Here is a 25901-nt window from a genome sequence, read left to right as displayed (position 1 = left end):
CACGCAACACTCACACACACACACTCACACACACTCACGCACGCGCACACACACATGCACACACTCACACTCACACACACTCACGCACGCAACACTCACACACACACTCACACTCACACACACTCACGCACGCACACACACACGCACACACTCACGCACGCAACACTCACACACACACGCACACACTCACACACACACTCACACACACACTCACTCACACACACACTCACACACACTTACTCTCATACACACACTCACACACACACTTACTCTCACACACACACACACTTACTCTCACACACACACACACACACACACACACACACACACACACACACACACTCTCTTTTGGGATGCCGCGCTAGGGATCAGACTTAGGATCTTGTAGGATGAAGCTAAGTCTTGTTCAGTCTCACAGCTTCTTGTTCTGAAGACGATTACAATTCTCTGATAATTCTGTTTAATGTTGTCATCATCTTATTGAGCCAAAGGCTCACTATGTAACCCTGACTGGCCTGGCATTGAACTCTTTATACCAGGCTAGCCTTGAGCCTCCCCTGCCCCTTTCTCCTAACCTCTGGGAATAAAGGTGTGCTACCATACCCAACAAGATTAAGGTGTTTGAAAAGCCTGTGCCAAGTTCCACAATTAGAGCTCATGGACGGCAGAAGGCACTTTTCTTGCTTTCCGTTTTGTTAAGCATATGGAAGTTTAGTAGTTGAGACAGTTGAGTTTTGGTGTAGCCCAGCCCGGCCTGGAATTTACTATGTAAGGTGGCTTCCAACTCTTGTTCACTGGGGTCTGCAGCCCTTGCCATTGCATTAATATAAATGCTGACATTTGTGGGTGGTGCCGTCATCTCCAGCCTACTTTTTTGAGGTGCAGGGGTGTTATGTAGGTGAGACACGATCTCTCTGTGTATCTACCCTTGGCTGTCCTATCAGGCTTGACCTTGAGCTCACAGAGGTCAATTTGCCTCTGCCTCTAAGTACTGGAATTAAAGGTGTGTTATCATGCCCAACCTTTCTTTCGAATGCTTTTTTAATTAATTTACTTACATTTTGACCAAAGTTTTCTTTCCACCTCCCTCCCACCAAATCACCCCTCCCTTTCTCTTCAGAAAAGGGGAGGCTTCCCACAGATGTCAACCAGCTTTGGCAGATCAAGCTGCAGTAAACCTAGGTGCATCTTCTAGACAGCTCGGTAAGGGGAAAGGGTCCCAAAGGCAGGCAACAAGAGTCAGAGACTGTCCTTGCTGTTAGGAGCCCACATGAAGACCAAACTACACAACTGTTACATATGTGGAGAGGGTCAGTCCCCGGTGTTCTCCCTGGTTCAGTCTCTGTGAGGCCCTCTAGGCTCAGGTTAGTCCATTCTGGTTTTGGTGCTGCCCTGGACCCCTCTGGCTCCTACAACCTCCCCCCACTCCTCCACCTAGCCTTTCAAGGTTAGGTGTTCAAAGCAGAGGGAGGTAGGCTTTTCTTCTTTAATACCCAAACTGGTTAGACAGCATGATTTAACTAGCTGATCATTTCAGATTAGCTGATCCCTGGGATAAAACATTTATGCACATATAACAAATTCACTTTAGTCTACTTAAGTCTCAGCCTAACAGGTCAGATAGTTCCTTCCTGCTTATGTTCTATGCAGGGCAAGCTTAGTTTAAGTGGCAGGCAGCTTAGGTTTTGGAATCTCCTCTCTAGATTTCATCATTTTTCAAGGATGGCTACAGGCACTTAACTAACTCATACTTTCATATTACTGTGAACTGAACATCCCCTCAGTCTTACCATTTAATATCCAATATTCCTAATTATGTGAAAGTATGTTACTGTTACAACATGCTACATCTGAGTTTATTTCACGAGCGTTTTGTACTGTGTAACAACTCATCTTCCCCTTTAAGACCTTAAGTGTGTGAATGTACCTGAGGACAGAAAGCAGTGGTTGGATCCCTGGAGCTGGAGTTATTTGTGGTCCTGAGCTGTCGACAGGGTGTGGTGCTGGGAACTAAACTCTGGTCCCTTGGGAAAGAAGACAGCACTTTCAACTACTCAGCCATCTGGCCCAGCCAGTCTCCTCCCTTCATGCCACTGAACTGTTAACCAAAGCATGGTCTATAAGAGACAATATATATAAAGTTACTTTATATTATATTCAGTGACTTTATATTTAAAAGACTTTAGGATAACTGGAGCCAGTTGGTAAATAAAAAGACAAGTATTTTGTCTGAGGAAGGAAGACCATTTTGCTTGGGCAGAAAGATGCTCTTGGCTTGGTGAGAAGTCATAAAATAAAGCTGTGATGCTGACCATGGTGCTCACAGCCTCTGAACCAGGCCTGCCTCTCCACTGCAGATACTCAAGTCTACACCAATTCCGTTAGAGCGAACTGATGCCCAGTGTGCTTACTTGCATAAGTTAGCTTTTAAAATTTTCATCAACAATCCCAAGACGAGAATGAGATGACAGACTCATTTACAAGAAAAAGACTACACACTGTTCCTCCTCATTAATTTATCATTTAATATAAATGCTGACAGAAAGCAGATAAAGACCTTTAGACACTTTCATATATTTACAATCCAAAAGGTGAATCACCTCCTTCTATTTGTTAAATGAATCCTTTTATCTGCAACTTACAAGAGCCTTAAACCCTACTTAGGAGCAACGAGAGGCTGAGTCAGTTTCCAAGGTAAGAAAGGAAATAGCATTTTAACAAAATGTGCCATCTTTAATATAAACAACATGCACACAAATAATACAAAATTAAGAGAGAAGGCCTTAATCTTCTCAAGAATATGCAACAAGAGGTACATATACGCATTCAGATCCAGACTTCGGGAGCCCTAAACACACTCCTAGTTCTTTTTCCCCACCTCATTTGTTCTGAAAGCTGTTTAAACATGGAAATACTAAGCAGATTAAACAAGAAAGGGAATGTTCCATTTCAAGCAAGGTTCTTTTTCTCCTATACAAAAACAACTTTCAGAAGATAATGCCTTCAGACAAAACCTCACTGTCAAGGAGACTGTTGGCCAGAGAGTAGGGAGTTGGTCACAGGCTGGTGAAGTTCGACCCATCATTTGTTCTCAACTGGAAACATTTGGAAAATGTAAAAATCTCACAAAGTCCATTCACTTAAAAGTCAGCTCAATTTAAAAAACCTCATGGTTTAAAATTTTTCTACCCAGGTGGGTAGAAAATGTCAGAAAACAATAGGGAGCTGAGGCAATGGGAAAATACAGGAATGTAGGAAAACCTTTTAAAATGGCATTTTCCGTAGCACTGATTCTGAGAAGGGAATTCACACTACCCATAAAGCTATCTCTATTCTGACTCAAATCTCACGGCTCCTTAACTAACTTAAGATTACTCGTGTTAAGTATACCTCTGCAGGGCACAATCACATACAATCAATACGATTGGTAAATTACATAAGCTCTATCCCAAGCAAATATGAATCAATGTTAAAGTTATTTTTTAAAAACAAAACAAAAACCTAAGAAAAATCCACCCAAAAAGGTGATAATGAGTGCAGAATGTCTCAGGCGACTGGTATGAGTCGTGAGACCAATTGACCATAGGCAAGGAAGGGTTGCAGGGGTAAAGGGAAAAGACCACACACCAAGAGGAACCTCACAACTGGAAATCGTTTAGGTGGGTGAAAGGTTTGCTGAGAACCCTAGTTCATTTTTTGCATTACTCCTGAAAAGTCAGATTCAATAGAGGTACTGAGGCGTATGACTGATGAAGTTTTTTTTTTTTTTTTTCTTTTAACAGAAAGGTGGGAAGACAAAGGATAAGAGAGGATAAGTGAAAGTTAGGGGAAAAAAGTCTCTCAGGGCTGTCTCTGTATTTATGGGGTGGTTTGGATATACTGTGAAATGCCAGCCAACAAACAAAGAGAGGCTACACCAATAAATTATAAAAATGGCAACTGTTAAAAGGAGACCAAAACCAAACACAAACCCCAGAGCACTATCCACAGTCTTGCATCCTTTCCTCACCTTTCCTGCTCACTGGAGCTTCGACCACCTGACAGTTTCCAGTTATAAGATGACTCTGAGTGTACAACCCAACACAGGAGCCAAAGACTTGTGAGCTCTGTCTACATATGTAGCATTAAAGACAGAAACAAAACAAAACAAAACAAAACACCAAACAAAAACAAATGAACTAACCAGAATGAGTCTTCAATACAAAAGAAAAGTCGCTTATCTACTATATAATATACACTAGGACAACAAACTCCACAGGATTTCACTTTTCTAAATACACGTTTTTCTGACACAGTATTGTCTTAAAGTTAAGTTTTCCACCTTGGGTTACAATGCCTTACTTTCTTGTGAAAATGAAGGCTATTTTGCTCAAGGATAAGTTCAGGGAAATTCAGTGTTTGTCTGAAATCCAGAGGCTCTAAGAACAATTCCAGTGCTAAGGGAAGTCCCTTTCTCACAATGGGATTCCAAGGGTTCTTTGCCCACTTATTCAGTGTAGTACTGAAACCTACTTACTGAGAATACTTGAAGGTGTCACTTGCTCCTGGGGTGGCAGTTTCCTATTCTTTATTAATGTAACTAGAATTACTAATCAATTAAAATCTGTTACTTATAAAAACACTTTTAGCAATTACAGAAATAGAATCGTAAAATTTCAAATAATGTTACTTCTTATACCTTTTGAAAAAATAAAACCAAACCAGCTCTTTGAAGTGGCTCAGAAAAGCTGATTGAGAACACTAAAAAAATATGTTAGCACAATTTACCAAAAACTCCCAGCAAGTCATTTCAGCAGGAATATGTAAAAAGCTGAGCTATTAAAAAAAAAAAAAAAAGCCATAGCTGTCTAAGGTAGACTTCGATGTGTTTCGTCTGCAAAACAAGCATGCAGGTAAAATGGTGTCAGTAGTTGACAGCTTGTTGTCTCAGTGAGGTTGTCCAATCTGAGTTCTATTTTCAGGGATGAGATCCCTTTGCAACACTATCAGCATATATTAACAATTAAGATTTTGACACTATCCAACCTTTTATAGTGCAAGAGTGTGATCGTGAAATACTTGCAGTTAATTTGCAAGGTCATTAACTCCTCTTGAAAACTAATTAGGCATATCTTTTAATAAATCATCATAGATGGTTTTTACACAAAGATTTTACATATTGAACTCTTTACTTGATTCTTTAAAAGCCCAAGTGAAAAATATAGTGAAATTTCATTCTACCTCCATTTGTACATAAAAGTAATAGCAAATGAATCCCATGTAGTGAAACTAAGCTGTCCCTGAACATAAGCCGAGAGGGTACTAAGTAACTAGTTAATTGTTTCTCACAAGCGTCAAGCTCAGGAGGGATCCCCAGACCCAGGACTTGACATAGTGAAAGTCCATTGTCCTGTAGGCACGAGTGAAAGGACAGAAAGACACAGAAGATAGTATCACATCAAGAGATCCCCAAAGGGAGAGTGAGTTGCTTAAACAAATATTGTCAAGGATGATATTTACTGGTTTAGAGAAACTGATAAATTTTCATTCCTTTTACATTTTATAAGGCCAGCTAACCCTTAACAGCTAACTTTAGACATTTACACAGTACAATCAACTTACAAATACTACCAGATTTCATAATCAAAATGGCTACTATTTCCCCTAAAACCAAAACAGAGTAAAGCACAAGTCTTTGGCGCTCCTTAAAGAAATAGCAGGTTATCATTCTTTGCCAGACCTTTGCTTGCCTGCCAGTAGGGCAAATACCACATCTGTGCATCACTGAGTAATAACGCCATTAGAAAAGGCAACTTCACAGAAGTCATTGGCTAAGCGAATTCATTTGAATGCTCTGTTTAGAAGCAGCAAACTGTCACTGTTACAGATTGGGTAAGTCAAGGGGAAACTGCAGAATGGCAAGGGGTCAGGAAGAAAAGAAAAAAGACAATCATAAGAAATTTAGGAACTAAATTTCAAGCTCCCACACTGAAGCTCATGAGAGTCTAAGGGGACCATGTATCCAAGTAGCATGGGAGAATTGTATCCATCTTCTGCTGTTAGGCAAAATAAATACATGGGAAAAAACACAAGGGGAGGAAGATGAGAGAAGGAATGACCCACATTAATGCCGTACGTGCCAAACAAGTTCTCATACATTCTGAGTTGTTGAATATTTGTAATTACTAATAATAGTGTCTTGAACATTGATGCCATTTGAACATCACTACTAGAAACCTATGGTCCAAGTTCTGTTTAACTAGAAAAGTAGTAAGGAGTGGTTCTTTGGTCACATTCAGGCTCTGACTCTAAGCAGGAGACTGAGTCTAGATATCCCATTCTCCTTTCCTTTATCATTTTCTAGAGACTCACTGAAAACAGAATGAGCCAAAGTACCTCTTAACTCACTACAGTTAACTTACTATTCTGGCCTCGTTTCTGAACAAGATGCATGAAATGCTGTGTAGCCCTTCCAGAATTGTCCTTGTTCATCTGAGATGATTCTTATTCTTGGATACAATAAAAAGTAATCATCTTCAAAAGAAACCATTTCAGCGAAAAGCCACACATACTGCAGATGGTGGTGAGCATGGTGTCATCTGCCTGAAATCCCAGCGCTCACAAGGCTGAAGCAGAAGGATCGTGAGTTCAGAACCAGCGTGGGCTATTTGGTAAGACTGTCCTAAAAAGGGTAGGGCTGGTGGCTGTGCACAAGCTTTACTTCCTATTTGACGGGCTTCATTTTTTAAATGTCTCTACAGACACAAATAAAAACCAATGCTTTTCAGATTTTAACAGAAACAGTAATTAAGAGTCATGAAGTCAGACTTCAGTTTATTGTTGCTTCATAACACCGAGTTGTCAAAGGGACAAAAACCCTCAAACTTGTGAGTTTTTATTGAATCCCTAAACCTGCCAGTGGGCACAGACAATACTGACAATCCCCCCCCCCCCAAAAAAAACACCTAAAAATTGGTAAGGGAAAATGACCAAATAGTAAAATTGTAGGCACAGTCTTCCACTTTCTACCCAACCCAGATTGGCTATAGAGACAGGGGCTTGGGGAACTTATACTACCATTTAAGACTAATTGTCTCCCTAAATAAAAATACACCTAAAAGGATACTAGTGCACCGCAGCGGAGTGTACATTGGGGTTCCAGACACACTATGATGGAAATTTACTTTTATTCTTAACTCCAAGAAAACCAATATGCAGATTTCCCCCTAGTTATTCCAATGTCAAAACAACAACAAAAACCCATCTGCTTCTAAGACTTAGGAATTATCTGACTGTCCAAAGGAGATAAGATCTACCCAAATCTGTCTTTTGAAGGCAAGAGGCCAATAATGTGGTGTTTTATAGATATGCAGAAAAATAAAAATCCTGTCAGACATTTCTTTCCTTATCTCAATAAATAATGAGCAAAGTATAAATGTAAGAGACATTTTATCTTAAAAAAAAAAAGGCCAAAAAACCAAATGTACAAATGTGTACTTAAAATTAAAAGGAAAATGTATGCATCAACTGAGAAATGCCTCACCGTCATCGGTGCCTCTACCTCCCAATCAGTCATCTTATTGCAACAGCTGCGCTCATGCGAAGAAATCTTTAAAACATACCCGATATATATACAGATATAGCCATGTATATATGTATATATATAATATATATATAAATTTTTATTTAAATAAAAAAGAAAGCTCGAATCCCAAGCCAATATGTGTATATCAAATCCTTGACCAGCCAGGTCTGTAGGGCATAATCAAATTCAATGTGAAATAGTATATAAACACGGTGCCTTGACTGGGCAAATTAAATACTCGCTACTCAAATGAGTGTTCTGTTTGGATTTCCTACTGGTAGGCAATGGCAGGACTATTTTCCCTTCCCACCCATCCCATTCCTATCCCACCCCCACCCACTTGTTTCAGTTAACAAGATGATGGACACAGAGCTTAGACTGAGATGGCTCTGACCTCAGCAAGAGTTAAGGGTTAAGAATATGAGAAATAAGAAAAATATAAACTTTTGCTTTACCCAACCAAAGCAATGCAGTAACTTATTACATAACCAGTGCTTTCTTGTTTAGTAGAATCATCGAGAAAGGGAAACTGACATCAATAAATCAGAGGGATGGAGTGATTCTATGAAATGGTGCCCCGCTGAATTCATTTTATAGGGGCTTTGTAAATTAAGCATACAGTGGTAGCATTAGAATATGTGCAGCAGAACTAAATAAAAATTCTCACTCTTCAACATTTTCATAAATGTTTTTAGTGTCAGAAAGCCACATCTATAAAAGCCCACTTCGTTACTCAGTTATGCTAATAATTCTGAATACTGACAAGTGATCAGTGCATGAACTGCCCTGAAGACTCAGTGTCTATCTGCCAAATCTGAGCTTTTGAAAAGAAAAGAAAAATTCCATTGAAATAATGTGCCCTTGTTTACTCAAGTTGAAATCAAGTGTTAAGTTTTATTTTAAAAGTTTTCTTCATGTGTGTTTTGCCATGTGTGTCTGGTGTCCACAAGGGCCAGAAAAGAGTATCCATTCCCTTAGAAGCGGAGTTACCAGCAATTGTGAGCCACCTTGCCGGTGCTGGGAAGAACCTGGGAGAGTAGCTAGTGCTTTTCTGCTGAGCCATCTCCAAGTTTTAGAATATGGTTCATTGTCCTGGTTCTCCCATTCTAGGGTTTCAAGAGAAGTTTAATTTGTAAGCACAGCTTCAGTTTTCCAATATGAGCTCAACATAGACTAGGAATCAGGTATTTGCACTATTAACAAGTTGAAGCTCCTTTGTTTTTTTCTTATTCCAGTTTTCTCTTGCCTCAACGTCTTGAGTCCGGGGAATACAGGAATGAGCCATTATGTCCAATTTAGAGTTCATTCTTAAAATAAAATAATCTTCACTTAAAACTAAACATTGTAAACACTAAATAGGCTTTCAGATCTTATGGCGAGAATGCAAGGAATCCTTACCATGAAAATGTGTGGCCCAAACAATCAACTGCATGTTGATATCTCTGAAAAGTTGAAACTAAAACCTTACCCTACTCAAATAAAGTTTTAATGTTGTAAAAAACAAGTATCTACCCACAAAGCTAGTGACCCAGGACAGGGCTGCTGTGGGGTGGGTTAAAGAATAGCTCTAGGAAAATTAGTTTGCTGCACAGTTTCTAATAATCCAATCTATTACCACAGAATTCTTGGAAACGGTGCATTTTGCCTATTTTGGTTTACAGGGTTGTGAGAATTGGAAAGGACTGGGAAAAAGGAATTATACACTGGGTATGTAATAATACCAAAATACAAGAAAAACCTACTTCATTAAGATCATACAATTAATCAAACAGAGTGTATATATAATATCTTCTTTTGTTTTAAAGCCCCGGATCCAAGGCGTCCAAAGTTATTAAAATAAAGTTCATTCACAGAACAAAAACAAATTTAATCTGAATTGCTTGCAGATACTGCTAATTTTCTTTTTCTTAAAATTAAAAAATGCGTCAATGTGAACTATGTGCAGGTTTGCTTAGTAGTGGTGTTGGTGCACATTGCCTCCGGTGCTTTCCCTGGACCTCACTGACCACTCAGAGAAAAAGGTTAGACGTTATCCATTTTTCTATCCCTGTGCCCCACCAACTGATTAGGAGCAGAAGGTAGAAGCAGGCGCCATATTCTAGGGAGCAGAACTGGAAACCACTCCTGATCTCTGGGAGTCGCTGTCATCTCCTCCTCCCTCAGGGTCCTCTGACAGGTGCAAAGAGCTGGTCTTGTTTGACAGGAGGCTGAGATTCTCTTGTGTCAAGGCTGATCCATTTGGTACATCACTGTAAATTACATGAAAAAAGTCACATTTTTTTTAGAAAGAAAAAAAGCAGTTGTTCTAAATAAATTCCAGTCAATAGGGCTTACTCTTTAGCCTGTAGAGAAATGGGAGGCAGGAGTGGTAACACATGCCCTTAGTCCAGGCAGAGAGAGAGCAGAGACAGGCTGGCCTTTATCAGTTTCAGGTTAGCTTGGTTCCAGGCCGACCAAGGCCAGCTACACAATGAGACTGTCTCAAAAAGCCAAAACAAAAATAACTATATAACTCGCTTCCAAATATTGATTATAACTCCTCATCCACATTATGACATATAGTTGACAAACTAAAACTGACACATTCTAGTCACATAGGCTTTGTCAGCACAACCTGCATATTTGCTTATGTATCTACTGCCACTTACATATTAGAAAACTGAACTAAAAGTTACAACAAACAGGCATGGTAATGGCAAGCACTTGGGAAGCAGGGACAGGTGGTGAGCTCACCCCCCACCTCCACAACCCCCATATCCCAAAAGACCCATCCCTGAAAATATTTGCTGTCTGGCATCTAAGAAAAAGTGCTAACCTCCTATTTACCAAGTTTATTTTGAACCTAGGCCAGCATATAGATTTAAACTAGCCAAAAGCCAAGAAGACATCAACAAGACAATTAGAAATTCTTTGTTTGACTTTTTTGTTTTTGAGATAGGTTATTTCTACATAGTCCTGGTTATCCTGAAACTTACAATGTAGACCAGGCTGACTTCAAACACACAGTGAGTGCTAGGATTAGAGGCATGTGCCACCATGTCCACCTCCATTATAAATTTTTGATAGGTAATGAGGAGGTCAGCACAGGATTATAGATTCAAGTCTTCAAATATGCCAAAGAAAAATGAATTAAATACTATATTATGGGAGAGATCAAATAAAAACGTGGCTGGAGATGGCCTAATCCCACCATCTCAAAAGACCAACAAATCCTAATGTAACCCTACAACAGTAGCCAGGCTAAGTGTTTGTATATATGTGAAATAGGGGTGTGTGTGGGCCCTGGACTACAGCTCAGTGGTAAAATATGTGCTTATTTGTGAGGTCTAAGTTCAATAGACAGCATGAAAACAAAATAAAAACAGTAAATAAAATGGGGGGTGGTGGTGGTAGTAGGTTGGCTTTTAATCATTGTCTAAATTTTAATTTTTATAGTAAGCATATGTTATGTTTTATAATTCAAAAGCACCAGACTATACTTAAAGCAATGAGAAAAAGAAAATGTAACCAGGAAATATATTTACTAGGAATTAACAGATAATAGAGCCCCAATAAAGTGCTAATTTCTGTATAGATGTATTTTTTTTTTAAATTTTTTTTTTTCGGAGCTGGGGACCAAACCCAGGGCCTTGCACTTGGCGCTCTACCACTGAGCTAAATCCCCAACCCCTAGATGTATGTTTTGATAGTCTCATTTTGTAGCCCAGACTGACCTCAAATTCCTCTGTTCCTACCTCAGCCTCTCCAGTGCTCATGACTCCACCTCTAGGTTTAGTACAAACATTCTTTTCTCCTGCTCAGCAGTCATGACATATGCCTTGAGTTAAAGGCCAGTCTGGTCTACAGAGCGAGAGTTCCAAGGGCCCAGGGCCAGACAGAGAAACCCTGCCTTGAAAAACCAATGTATATATTCATATTCTCTTCTCTTTAGGAAAAATAGGTCTTTTAAGAATCAAAACATGGGCTGGAGAGATGGCTCAGCGGTTAAGAGCACTGACTGCTCTTCCAGAGGTCCTGAGTTCAAATCCCAGCAACCACATGGTGGTTCACAACCATCTGTAATGAGATCTGATGCCCTCTTCTGGTGTGTCTGAAGACAGCACCAATGTACTCATATACATAAAATAAATACATTTTAAAAGAAAAAAAAAGAATAAGAATTAAAACATTCATACTTTGCATATGGTCAGATAATAAAATTATTTCTCTCTGGTTAAACTATAGCAACTCTAGACGTGTTGCTTTCTTTACCTGAATGTCAACGTAAGATCCTCAGTAGGGACCTTGTTTTGTGGCTCTGGCTGTCCATTCTCTGCCTGTTTACTTGTACCCAGTTTGCTTTTCATGTCTACAGAACACTGGTTCTCCTTAAAAGAAGAGGAAATAAAGTTAGAAATCAGTGATGTAATGGGTTAGACCAAATTCACCCGACACGGACTGATGATAAATCATTCCTACTTCACTAAGAATTAAGAAAAAAACAGGTAGATAAGAGTATACACAAAAGGATAACATTACAACCCACCTTCTCACTACCTTTTGAAAACGCTGCAAACTAGCATCAAAAACCAGCACAGAGAAGAGTGTACAGACTATATCTTCTTTATAAAAGACCATGAAAAGTAACGTTTTATTGTTTAAACATCTTAATATTATAGAGTCCAAAAGAGTAAACACTATTCCATCTGCTTCCCTAATGAGTACATTAAACAGAAACTTAGAAATTTCCAATTAATTGCCTTGTTTTCCCCAAAATCTATGACAAAAGACAGACCAAAAAAAAAAAAAAAAAAAAGAAAGAACTAAGAGAGGAATGATACCACCAGATGATAATTTATCTTTATTAGAATTACGCTAAATATTAGTCATCCCTCAAGGTACCCAGAGCCAGTTCTGGATGATTCTAAACTCTAGAGTCAGAGTTCATTTCACCTTCCTCCCATCCCTACCATCAGCACTCACCATACTCAATTCCCGGGTCCTCTTCCCAATTTCCCTTTCCACCTGATGCAGTTCCAAGCTTAGCTGCTCACTTGAGATCATTCCAGGCCATTTTGGAGGCAGCGGAGGGGGCTGTGGCTGGCTTGCCAGGGTGTTCACCTCCCTCTGTAACACCAGCCGGTTACTAACAGCCTAGTGCACAAACCCAAGCACACACATAACTCAGCATACTCATGCCATATAGAAAACACTTACCTAAAGTATTTTAGTCACAAATTTGCAGTAAAAACAATTCAACTACAAACACATTCTGTTTTAGTAGCACATGAGAAAAAATGGTTTTATTTTTATTTTTCTTTTTTCTTTTTTTCGGAGCTGGGGACCGAACCCAGGGCCTTGCACTTGCTAGGCAAGTGCTCTACCACTGAGCTAAATCCCCAACCCCGGTTTTATTTTTAAAAGATGTATTTTATTTTTTAAGGGAGAGAAAGTTTTAAAAGATGAATTTCTTAAGAGCAAGAGAGACAGAGACAGAGAGACGGAGTGTGTATGTTGGCATGTACACATTACTCCTAAGTGCAGATGCCTATGGATGCCAGAAGAGACTGCTGGATGCCCAGGAGCTGGAGGTACAGGTAGTTGTGAAACAGGAACCAAACTTGGATCCTCTGCAAGAATAGTAGCCATATTTCCAGAACCAAAAATATTTTAATCTCTTTTCCTATTTCAAAGAGAAACTATTATAAATGTGTATCTTTCTAATTGCTATTTTCCATGATGCAAATCCTGTATTTTTTTCTATAAAAACTCAATGTTCTTCTTGAGACAGGATTTTTCCTTTTCTCCCCAGTACTATTCTCAGAGAATATTCTTTTTCTATTAGTCAAGAACTAAATCTAGTTCTGAGTTCTCTGAAGAATGGCTATCTATACTAACACATAGGCAAAGGCTTTAAAATTCTGTGCTTACTGTATTTCAAAAGTTACTATTTAAGGAGCCTGGAGAGGTTTTGATGGTTAAGATCAGACACTGCTCTTGTTAAGGCCCTGGGTTCTGTTCTTGGCACACATGCAGGAGGCTTACACTAATCACTGGAACTCCAACTCCAGGCAGATCCTCCAACACCTGTATTCATGTGCACTTACCACCCCACAAAATACATATACATGATGAAAGAAAATAAAATTCAATTTAACATCCTAGGGAACCCTTCACAGCTGGGACACAAAATAGTTGCAGTGTTGAATACCTGTAATCTCAGTGTAAGTACCAACACAGGAGGATCATGAGTTTGAAGCCAGGTGGGCTACACAGTTATCATAGTCAGGGTTTCTATTCCTGCACAAACATCATGACCAAGAAGCTAGATGGGGAGAAAAGGGCTTACTCAGCTTATTTATTTGCTGTTTATCACCAAAGGAAGTCAGGACTGGAACTCAAGCAGGTCAGGAGGCAGGAGCTGATGCAGAGGCCATGGAGGGATGTTACTGGCTTGCTTCCCCTGGCTTGCTCAGCTTACTCTCTTATAGAACCCAACACTACTAGCCCAGGGATGGCACCACCCACAGTGGGCCCTCCCCTCTTGATCACTAATTGAGAAATGCCTTACAGTTGGATCTCATAGAGGCATTTCCTCAAAGGAGACTCCTTTCTCTATGGTAACTTCAGCTTGTGTCAAATTGACTCATAAAACCAGTCTGTGCAACAGTGGTATATTCTACATCAAAATTCCTGACACAACGAAAAAGCCTGTGTTGGTCTGTACCTCTAGTCCACGTAGCTGGGTCTGCTGGCTGATCTGATGGTTCAGTTGCTGCAATTCTAGCCGTAATTGTTCTCTTTCAGCAGACAGAAGGGGTTTTCCATGACTGGCCACTTCTGCCATGCACATTTTCTCCCTAAGGTAAGAAAGAAACCATGAGGTAAACGTGGTGTAAAGTTTTATTTTGTGAACTCTCTACTGACTAGAATACAAAACAAGGAGAGCTAAATGCTTCGAATACATATAACAAGTGAAAGGACAGCTGTACCTCTCTATGAGGTGTCCCTGAGGAGGTAGGTTTGGATGAGGCGAGTATGGAGAGTCTCCCCAGCCACCATGAGCTCCATATGCACTGTAATCTGAAAAGGAACAGTTTATGTGCTTTATTATGATGTAATTTACTAGTTTGATTCACCTAAGGTACTATAATCGAAAAGGCAAAGGCACACTGTATATGTAGAAAGCTATCTGCTAAATGACAATGCTATCTGCTTCTTCCCCACTGAACCTTCAGTTTTTACATACTCTCTTTTTACTGTGTGCACATGAGTGTTAGAACGTAGAGGCGAGGGTTGGTGTCAGATTATCTTCCTAAAGCACCGGGACTTCACACACACACACACACACACACCCCTAAATTTTATATGGGTACTGGGGATCCAAATTCAGATCCTCTTCATCCAACCAGTCACCTCTTCAGACTCCAAGAATCTTATATTAAAAAAAAACAGTGAAGTCATTTAAGATAAAAGCCACAAGCAATCTTTTCTTTTCTTTTCTTTCTCTCTCTCTCTCTCTTTCTTTCTTTCTTTCTTTCTCTTTTTTTAAACACAGGATCTTTAGCCCAGGATAGCCTTGAAATCACTATGTACCCAAAGCTGGACTTGAACATTCTGATCCTCCTACTTCTATTTCTCCAGTACTAGGATTACTGGCATGTGACATGATATCTGGTTTATGTGGTTTGGGGTATTGAATCCAGAGTTTCATATATATTAGGCATACACTCTATCAACTGAACTATACCCTAGCCCCTCAAGCAATCTTAATATATAAAGACTTCATTTTAGTTTATACTCCCAAAATTGCCCAAGGTGCAATTACTTTCTTACAGGGAAAAGTTTAAAAATCATTGCCTTTAAGAGTCTTAAAAGCAGTAATAGAATTACACTGAGAATCATAATTACCACTCTAGGATTCTTACCAGAAATGTTAATAGATTTTGTGGGTGCTCCCTGAGGTGCCAGAGCTTGCATTGGGCCAGCACCCTGATACAGTGTTTTGGATGTTCGAGAGATGGCACCAAATCGAGATACCGTTGGTCGGTCGCCAAATGGGATAAGGTCATCATCACTAGTTTCCACTGCTCTTCTCTGAAGATCCAACCTCTGGTCTCTCATTCCTTTACTTTCTACATTCTGACAAAAAGCAGAAGTGACATGTTGTTTAGCATAATTTCCACTAGCTCTGTAAAGGAGTTAATAAGAGCATGATGCTCTTATTAGTAAGAATAACTCTTTAGTTATCTTTGGATGTCATATAAAACATTGGTTTTAGATCACAGTAAGAATATGACCTACTTTAAGTACAGACAGATGATAGTAGATGATAGATCAACCCATTCCTAAGTAGTATGTACCAACATTAACTTGTCAGGCAAGCACTTTACCACTGACCTCTATGTCTAGCTCAAATATCAATGCTTGAGAGGCACTGGGTTAAGGCTTCTTTCACGTATCTAGAAAAATTTTTAATGGCATGTAATTTTGTTATTTTTTTCCAATTTAAGGAAATTAATTTTACTTTGCTAATGTTACTTCAGTGTGACAACCCTTTTGAAAGCACCTTACATTACTATTCTATTTCAACTTAGTCTAGTGAAAGACTTCCTGTGTTATAGAGGCATCCTTGCTCAAGAAGGACATTGCAAGTTTTGTTTCAACTTAATTTCACCTTATTTGATGCTGGGAACTGAGCCCAGGACCTTGTTCTGTCACAGTCCCCTTGCAGGTTTGCTTTTTTATTTAACTATTCTTTCTTACTGGCCTGTCACCTACTTGAACTGGTTTTATCTTGAACAAGCTAGGTAAACATTATCTATGAAAACCTACACAAATCAGCAGGGAACCTTCTTGGGATTCACAGGGAAAATGATGTCAAGTGATCCCTGTCAAACCAGTAATACCACTGTCTGTCTTTCTTTTTACTTTCCTTCTTTTTTCTTTTCTTTTCTTCCTTCCTTTCCCTCCCTCCCTCCCTTCCTTAGGAGACAGAGCCTCACTATATCCCCCACCATCTCTGCACCCCGCCACCTCCCCACCTCCTCTCCCATCCTGAGACTAAAGGTATGCACCACTACATCCAGCTTTTTTTTTTTAAAATATATTTCAAGCTGGCTTTTGGCCAGGAATACATGTCTAAGCATAACTTTCATGGATATGCACAAAGTCTAGAAAGTGTCCATTTAATACTCTACGTAGGGGCTAGAGAGATAACTCAGCAGTTAAAAGAGCTTGTTCTTCTTGCAAAGGACCGGGTTTGAATCCCAGCACCCACATGGTAGCTCATAACCATCCCTAATTCTAATTCCAGGACATCAATCTAATGCTCTTTGGACAACAGACGCTCATGAAACACTAACATATATGTGAGCAAAACACTCATACACATAAATATAAGCAAATCTAAAAAAAAGTCTTTAAAAAAATGAAGTGAAAAATTATACATAATGTTAAAAGATCAGTAACAGTGACCTGTAACTGTAGCTACTAGCCAGGCTAAGGCAAGTCTACCACAAGCCTGAGATTAGCGTGTGCTATGCACAGTGATTTCAAAGCCAACCCAAAACTTAATGAGGTGCTTTCTCCAAAAGGAAAGAGTAGCAGCTGAGTACAGTGGCACTTGCCTAGAGCCTCAGCTACCTACCCCGTGGATGAGACAAGAGGGAGACTTTATGCAAGGTCATCCTGGACAACACAGGAAAACCCAGTAGGGTTTTTGCTAAAAAACAAAACAAAACACAACATTGTGCAGTGTGTGTGTGTGTGTGTGTGTGTGTGTGTGTGTGTGTGTGTGTGTGTGTCTAAGCAATAAAAATTAAACTCAGGGAAGAGGTTACTTATTGACAGGGAGGAGTGAGGGACAAAAATAAGATTAGGGAGATTAACTACTTTTACAAAGTTTTATTGCTATAGGGGGCAATTAATATGTAAAATACTGATACATAAATACGGAAACACACACACATATCCCCAGCTGTCCAAAACTCACTATGTAGACCAGGTTGACCTTGAACTCACAAAGCTCCAGCTGCTTCTGGCCCCAGGTGCTTGTATTAAAGTCTATTAAAGTACCACTGATGGGCAAGTTATTTTAATTATGTGACTTTGTAGTACATCTATGTGGGTATATGCACTGAGTAGGTGCCCACGGAGACCAGAAGAGCAGTGGATCATCTGGAGCCAGAGTTACGGGTGGTTGTGAACTGCCCAACATGAGAGCTGGGAACAAAACTCAGGTCCTCTGCAACAGCAATATGCTCTCTTCAACACCGAGCCATCTCTCCAATCCTCAAACCTTGGATTACATACTGAAAGTGATTTAACTTGGGTTCTGAACAACTCTTGGGAATTACTACCTAAAATAATATATAATATTCTTTGTCAAGAAAATAATATACTTTATACTTAAATGAAACAAAAGCAAAGCTTTCTTAGTTGTCCCTATAATTTAATAGATGAGAATTTATGTATCTAGGTTTTATTAATTATGCTTAGCCATTACACATACCATCATTTCCACACTCCCTGCTGCCACAACATCTTTGGGTTTTGCATCTTTGGTTCCAATGTAGGAGCCGATGGTATCACATGACCAAGGAGAATATTGGCTATAATCATTTGCTTTGTATTTTCCAGCTACCTTCAAGTCTTCATCCAAAAACTATAGATAGAGGGGGAAAAACAGGAAATGGGTCTATGAGTTAACAAAACAGAAAAAGTGGGGAATGTCTAGAACATCAAATTAAAGCAATATAGTGATAGTTACTTGATTATTAAGTGTCAGAACATATTTTTATAGACTGAAAAATGTGAAGATTATTTTAGCCTTCATATGTTATTGGCAGCTAAAAAAAAAAGAGAGAAAGAAATAACTTCAACCTCCTTTCATAATTCAAGCTAGGATCTTAAGAAGTTTGTTCACTCTTTCTTCCACTGCCTTAGGTAAAGTCAAGTCAGCACGAGAGTAAATATGCAGCACGCCGTATGTACACTGGCGGGGCTATCCTCAATAGGCTCCAGTAACTCCTCCAGTACACGAGAGCACTCTCCGTACCTCGTGCTTTATGAGGTAGGTATAATGCAACAATTCTTTGCTGGTGCTTCTTCGACAGCAGTATTTCCTGTCTTGAATACATTCTGGGCCAAGACTGATTCAATTAAGTAAAAGAACAAAATGCCTTATTTTTATCTTCTTGACTAAAGTTCTGTGTTATACAATAACAATATTCCATTCTGAGGACAATGTGTTTTAACATTTTAAAGTTCTAGCTCATGTAGAACAGCTAACTTTTAGAATATATTGATACCTAGCAAGTAAGCTCTTCCACTGAATATTATATATTATGCAGCTACAAAAAAGAATAAATTAACACCAACATAGATATCCCCAAAACAAAACTAATAAACAACTCTGCTCTACTCCAACAAACATGTTCATACACATAAAAATGTTGAAATACAACAAAACTGTTAGTTGGTATAGGAAATGGGAATTTGAAGAAAGTATTATTTCTATGTCATGGACTCCTGTAATGTATGAATTATATATGAGAATTCAGAATAGAAGCTTAAATATGGAGCTAGCCAGGTGTGGTGGTGAAAGCCGTTAACCCCAGCACTGAGAGACAGAGACACTATGATTACCTTCATACAGTAAACGAGCTACTATTTACTGTGTATAGTAATCTTCACTTCACTCTATTTTTGAAATGGTGCTCAGGGTGTCACCACCTCACCTAGCTTTCACTTTCCAGTTTTCAGTGTTTATCATATATAGTTTGTTAGTTGGCAATGTTGTTCAGGCTAATAATTTTACATATAAAGAATGTAAAACATGCCCCCGCAACTCCTACCTCAACATAGGGTTTCTCTGTATAGCCCTGGCTGTCCTAGAATTCACTCTATAGACCAGACTGGCCTTGAACTCACAGAGATTTACCTACCTGCCCTTGCCTCTCAAGTGCTGGGGTTAAAGGCATGCGCCACCACTGCCCAGCTGTTTGTTACACGTATTCTTACACCGTATTATTTGAGAAAAACAAAAACCAAAAAAGCCCAACAAAACTCTATACTCCAATTAGATTCATTATGTATAACAGATGAATAAAGTATGGCCTCAAACTTGTTACGTAGCCAAGGATGACCTAGAATTTTTGATCCTCTTGCCTCCTTGCCCAATTTACAAGACATTATGGATTGAGCCTAGAGACTTGTGCATGCCAGGCAAATACTTTACCAGCTGAGCTACGGTCTCAGCTCAGGCTGTCTAATTAAAAGACAAATATAATTGATAAATCCCTAGGAAAACTATCCAATGAAAACCATTAGTGTCAGAAATGAAAAACAAGGACAGCACACATTCACAACGGCTGTAAGCAATGCTTTGCTGGGCGCACTTGTCCACAGCTGTAATCCAAGCACATGGAAGGCTAAGGAGGAGACACGGAATTTGAGGACAGCTTGAGTGAATTCAAAGTGAACCTGTCTAGAATATGAGATTCTGTTTCACAAAACCCCAAACCAAAACAGGTCTATTAGCACTATTTTATACAAACATAAACATAATGCTCGAAATTATGGCACTATGGTACATAAACAAAACACCTCCTGTAATTTTTATCATCTATCCATATTTGTCCTACTTTTTTTAAAACTACACTATTGGTTTCTTCATTGCTAAATTAAAAATATATACAACTTAAGTTTGGATCCTTGAAACCAAAGAACTGACTCCTATCCTAGAAGCCATCCTCTCACCTCTTAGACACACAAAATGAATAACTAAATAAATGCGGTACTGGTATAAAGACAGAAATAGACTGATGAAACAAGAAATTTTATAATCATAGTTGGTTATCATTTTTCAAGACAGGGTCTCTCTGTATGTAGTGAAGGCTGGTTTCTGCTTCAGTGTCCTACTGTGCTAGAATTAGGCCATCACACCCACTCTAATGAACTAATTGTAAGAAAGCTGACTGCGGGACACTGAAAAAGGATGCTCAAATCAGTGTATAAGGTCAATGAGCTATTCCTATAGAGGAAAAAATGGACCTTGATTCTAACAGTTCATTTAATAACTCAATTTTAAATGGGCTATGAATCTAAATGTATATAAAACAATGAATCTCTGGAAGAAAACCAGAAAATGGCCTTATAACTTTGAAACTTGATAAATATCTCCTTGGGAACAGATTCTCTCTCTCTCTCTCTCTCTCTGTGTGTGTGTGTGTGTGTGTGTGTGTGTGTGTGTGTGTTTCAAAACAGGGTTTCTCTGTGGAGGCCTGGCTGTTCCGAACTCTGTAAACCAGGCAGGCCTCAAACTCAGAGATCTATATGCCTCTGCTTCCCGGGACTAAAAGGAGTGAGCTACCACTGCCTGGCTCTCACAATTTATGAAACAGGCTACAAAAAGTGATAACGGTAAACTAACAAGCAGGATTAAAAATTATATGCTTACTTCCTCTTGATGGAACGCAGGAGGCAATGTTGGTGAAGGTGCAAAAGGAGGCGGAGAGATAACCTTTCTTTCTTCTAGTTGGGCCATTATTTCCTTCCGCCTTCTATGTAGCTCATCCAGACTAGGATGGGGTTGAGGAGGAGGAAGTCGACTATAAGGAGGATCCTGGTAATTGAAAGATTATTTAGAATTGGACAAGAATTCCAAAGCACATTAATTAAAACACACACACGCACAGACAAATATTCCCATCATAACATCTAGAAATATCAACACTAAAGAGAGTAAAGAAAGACAAAAGAAAGCCAACCCAAACTCTTTCAAGATCTTCCAAATTTCCTAATTGATCTAGTCTTAGTACACAAATGAAGAATGTTTAGATTTATATTTTTGTTTTTTAAAATAATAACTTTGAGTTTCAGGACTAGGAAGATGGTGCATCAGGTACAGGCGATGTCTTGGCTCTGCAAGCCTGACATCCCAAGACTGATCTCTTGAAACCATGAGGCATACACATCATCCCAGGATGGTTATAGTGATACAGGAGGAATAAACACAAGCAAGAATCTTGCAGACAAGCTGACCTGCAGTATTCTGAGCAGCAGCAACAAGAAAAATCCCACCTAGCAACATGGAAAGTAAGAACTTATCCTCAAGAGTTACCCTCTGACCTAAGTGTACTGTGGCACACATGTACCTGTGCTCTCTCCCTCTTTCTCACACACCAATTATACATACATATACAAACGTAAATTAAGTCTATGTAAGGAAAAAACCCACAGCATACCCTGGGGTATGAAGGTCTGATCTGAGCTGGATGAGGAGCCACTGGGTAGTAGCCCTCCACCTGTTGGTATCGCTCTCTGGACTCAGGTACATAGGACGGCACTGCTGCAGATGGAATGTCGATGGGTAGAGGGCTTTCCCGGAACAGCTCTTCTCTTGTATAAGACTGAGCAGGGTATACGCGGCGGCCATCATAGTGAGGTGGGTACATAGGTGGGTACTGTTGTGGCTGTGTGCCATACTGAGAGTTTATGACACGATCTTGGAGGTAGGGTGAATAATGATCCATGTATGGAGGAGCAGATTCAGGAGCAGATGGTGGAGGTCGGACAAAGCGGGACACACATGTTGGCTGGGTATAGTACACACCTGTACAATACAAAAGAAGAACCCAAACTCATCTGTTTTTCTACATAAGCTTTTTTTTTTCCTTTTAAAACATTAAAACACAGCTGGGTGATGGTGGTATACATCTTTAATCCCAGCACTTGGGAGGCAGAGGCAGGCAGTTATCAGAGTTTGAGGCGAACCTGGTCTACAGAGCAAGTTCTAGATCAGCCAGGCTACATAAAGAAACTAAAAACCAAAACCATTAAAACATTTAAGTACTAATAGTCTATTTATTTTTGATAAACTTTCATACTACTTGTATAGTTACAGTGGCTTTATGACAATTAGGGCCAGGAGCACAGCTCAGTGGTGGAGCGTTTGCCTGGAATGGACAAGATCCTGAAATCCAATCCCAGAGAAACCTCATTTTCTTCTAAATAACAAATAATTATTGAACGTAAATGGAAAAGATCAATCTACATACAGCCTTTCTTCTAGTTTGTCTTAATACAATGCAGTTACTGAAAATTAAAAATTAAATTTCACAAGCACCCTTGAAACTCAGGTTCTATTTTAGTTTTAACTAGATTTTCATATCCAAGATGGCATGCATACTAGACAAGTACTCTACCACTGAGCTACATTCTTAGCCCCTTTTTAAATAGTTCATTTTGAGATAGGATCTTCTGAAGACTACTAGCCTTGAACTCACTCTGTAGCCTAGGCATGTCTCGAACTTGAGATCCTCCTGCTTCAGGTTCCTCAGTAGCTGGAATTATAGACGGATTTTTTTTCCAGGCTGTGCTACTATAGAGTTTCAACTTCAAAATGATTATGAACTAGAAGGTATGATATGTCAAAGATCCATTTTGCATAGTAATTATGACAGTATGCACCAGTTCCAGCCAGGAAAAACAAATCCCAGCAGAGAGGAGGAAAAGCGGACATGCAATCCTACCACTAGCTGAGGACCTATTAACATTTGACCCCTTTTGGCTGACTACTCTCAGAGCAGGTCCCACTCCCAAGATTAGCTGGGCACCATAAACTGGACTCGATGGAGAAAAAGAAACAGCAGCCCTCAGCCTCCAACTTGTGTAGAAAGGGATGGAGGTGGTAAGGGGAGGCCCTGACAGAAATGTGTTCATGTACACTGCAGAAAACACTCAGCACTTTGCCGTACACATCTAGTGGCTTCTCCGGCTCTAGAGTTCTTGAGACAAGCTCTAGGAGTCCTGGGATTCCAAATAAGGTAGGTTTTATGTCTGCTCTTTACAGCTAATAAAGTGGTGTTTTTCTAGGTCACAATTTCTAAAGACTTAAGTCTGCTTCCCTAGTACTTCCATCAACACGGAAGGAACCCATTCCTCCACTACATCTTTTTATGTTTTACATAGTTATAAAGATTTCTGCTCTCTCTAACCATACACTTCCTCATAGAGTATAAAGTAGCTATATACTGGATGCCTGAACAAAAACATATACATTATTTCAAGAGATTAAAAATCCAAGTCAGATTCTTTGATAACCATTATCAGTAATGTTATATCAATCAAAATCTATTCTTATGCTAGATGCCTGTAATCCCAGCACTCCGGGGAGGTGAGGCAGGAGGATCATCTTCATTCAAGGCCACTCTGAGCTACTCTGATATCAAGACATGCCTGGTATATATACTACAAGCAATTCTAGCTCAGAAAACCAACCAACAAATAAGCAGTATCAAAACGATAAAAATGAACTACTTTTGAATCAGAGACGACATATGTGACCTAAAGGTACTGGGGGGAAAAGTAAATTTCTTACGAGATTCAATACTTTAGTTGAAATAAATATTAGTATTCCTTTAATCTTTTGTTTTGTCTTATTTGACTGCAAGACAGAGTCTCACTAAGTAGCCCTGGCTATCCTGGAACTATGTAGACCAGGCTGGCTTCTGCCTCTGCCTCCTGAGTGCTGGGATCGAAGGCATGCACCAACATATCCACTTTACCACTAAGCTGACCCTACACTACAGAACTGCTAAAGCAGTAGTTCTCACCCTTCCCAATGCGGCAACCTTTTAATGCAGTTCCTCGTGTTGTGGTGCCCGTCAACCATGAAATTATTTTTGTTGGTACTTCATAACTATTTAATTTGCTGGTCATGAATTGTGATGTAAATATTTTGAGACAGAGCTTTGCCAAAGAGGTCACAACAAACAGGTTGAGAATCACTGCTCAAGACTTGTATGCAGTACCTTTTCAAATATTATTAAAGGCCAATATCAATTGAATGGAAATCATTCTGCAAATTTAGTTTGCATCCACTACTTTTTTTTTTTCATTCTTGAAAAAAAAAATTTGGTCAGTTTTACTCAGTATAATTGCTTAGTAAATGTTAATTCCCTCTATAAAATTTATATTTTATCATTTTTTATCTATATGATAAATTTGAGTGACTAAAATATATGAATATATTTATTGTACAACTTTAAGCAGGCAAAGAAATTTAGTTGATCATAAAAACCTCAGTTTTCCAAGTATGAAAAATACTTGGAAGTCACTATGTAAATAATCACTCATAGCAGACTGAGGAAATGTATAACATAAATGAACGATCATTACCCTGCTGATAAGGTGCTGTCTCAAAAGCTGGAGCACTTCCTCGGGGATCCTGGTAGTAAACGTCTGCTTGCTGCGCTGGATATAACTGCGAACCTCGAGGCACCATCTGAATTGGTTTGGGGACGGGCATGGGAGGCAGATCTGTCGGCGCCCTTGGAGGTACAGGATGCGGATTCACAGGTAAGGCAGGGATACTCTTAGGGGCACATTCCAGCCTAAGGGAGCAAAATTATGTAAGACAAATTCAAAGTCTCTAAAATATTTCACATAATACAAAATGTTTCACATAAAAATACTGCTAGTACTTAGAAAACTGATATATTTGAATGCTAATCTCTTCTACAAACTTAAACGAATTAATCTTTCTTTAAAAAAATGAGTGCAGAAAAAAAATAAGTAAAAGCCAATAAAAAAATAGGCAAAAATTTTATTTTCTGGGCCAGGATGTAGCTCAGTTTGTGGGTTCAATCCCTAGCACAACATAGCTGGGCACAGTGCTGCTGGCCTGCAGTTCCAGTGCCTGAAGGTCAGCAGAAGGCGCAGATGTTCAAGGCCGTCTGTGGCTATGAAGTGAGTCAAAGGACAGACTCTGACTCAGACAGAAGAATGAACAGCAGCACCAACTACTGGGGTTAGAGCCAAACTCTTCTTTTCCTTCTACTCAGTTTACAAGGAAGAAACTTGAAGACGTACAGGTCGGGAGGGGACCCTGGAGCACTGCTGCTCAGGTGGTCTAGCTTTACTGGTTTCAGAGTGGAATCAAAGCCGGGGTCTGTCCCACGAGGAATCAGCTGTGTCACTGTGTTCCCTGCCGATACAATTCCATTTGGGAGTGCAGGAGGTTTTCTGCTGGGCAAATCCACTGTGCTTTCATCGGGAAGTATGGGCGCTGAAGGCAGGCCCACCTCATTAAGTTGACCCAAAGAGGCACTCAAAGGTCTTCTGGGAACCAGACGTTTGTTCATTTTACGAAATCTGTATGAAAAGCAGATGTTTCAACTACAAATACACCACACAATTGGTAAAAATCAGTTAAAATTATTAAAAAGTACTAGTACATTGTTTTGTGTGTGGAAATGACTCATTTTGACATCTAGTTGAGAAAATATAGCTTCCCATTTATAGGAACAATAAAATGAAAAGTAAAAGAAAAATTTTAAAGAAATGTACTAAT

At 39.4% G+C, this 25901-nt stretch overlaps 1 protein-coding gene across 2 annotated transcripts in view; it reads right to left on the bottom strand.

Moving 5' to 3' along the window:
* Positions 1-2505: 2505 nt before the first annotated feature.
* Positions 2506-25901, bottom strand: part of Rc3h1 (ring finger and CCCH-type domains 1) — a 71851-nt gene continuing 48455 nt past the window's right edge. For both annotated transcript variants that reach the window (NM_001430820.1, XM_087581621.1), the window contains 11 exons: positions 25421-25702; positions 24728-24942; positions 21793-22160; positions 21006-21170; positions 18057-18209; positions 15472-15685; positions 14536-14626; positions 14271-14403; positions 12527-12697; positions 11816-11931; positions 2506-9813 (listed from right to left, as the gene is read on the bottom strand). In NM_001430820.1, the coding sequence (NP_001417749.1) occupies positions 9663-9813; positions 11816-11931; positions 12527-12697; positions 14271-14403; positions 14536-14626; positions 15472-15685; positions 18057-18209; positions 21006-21170; positions 21793-22160; positions 24728-24942; positions 25421-25702 (2059 nt within the window). In that variant the 3' untranslated portion in view covers positions 2506-9662. The remainder of the gene's footprint in view (positions 9814-11815; positions 11932-12526; positions 12698-14270; positions 14404-14535; positions 14627-15471; positions 15686-18056; positions 18210-21005; positions 21171-21792; positions 22161-24727; positions 24943-25420; positions 25703-25901) is intronic.

Source organism: Rattus norvegicus, chromosome 13 (genome assembly GCF_021556685.1).
Source record: "Rattus norvegicus strain SHRSP/BbbUtx chromosome 13, alternate assembly SHRSP_T2T, whole genome shotgun sequence".
Classification (NCBI taxonomy): domain Eukaryota; kingdom Metazoa; phylum Chordata; class Mammalia; order Rodentia; family Muridae; genus Rattus; species Rattus norvegicus.
Note: the sequence above shows the minus strand (reverse complement) of the source record. Positions and strands in the feature narration are given on the sequence as shown.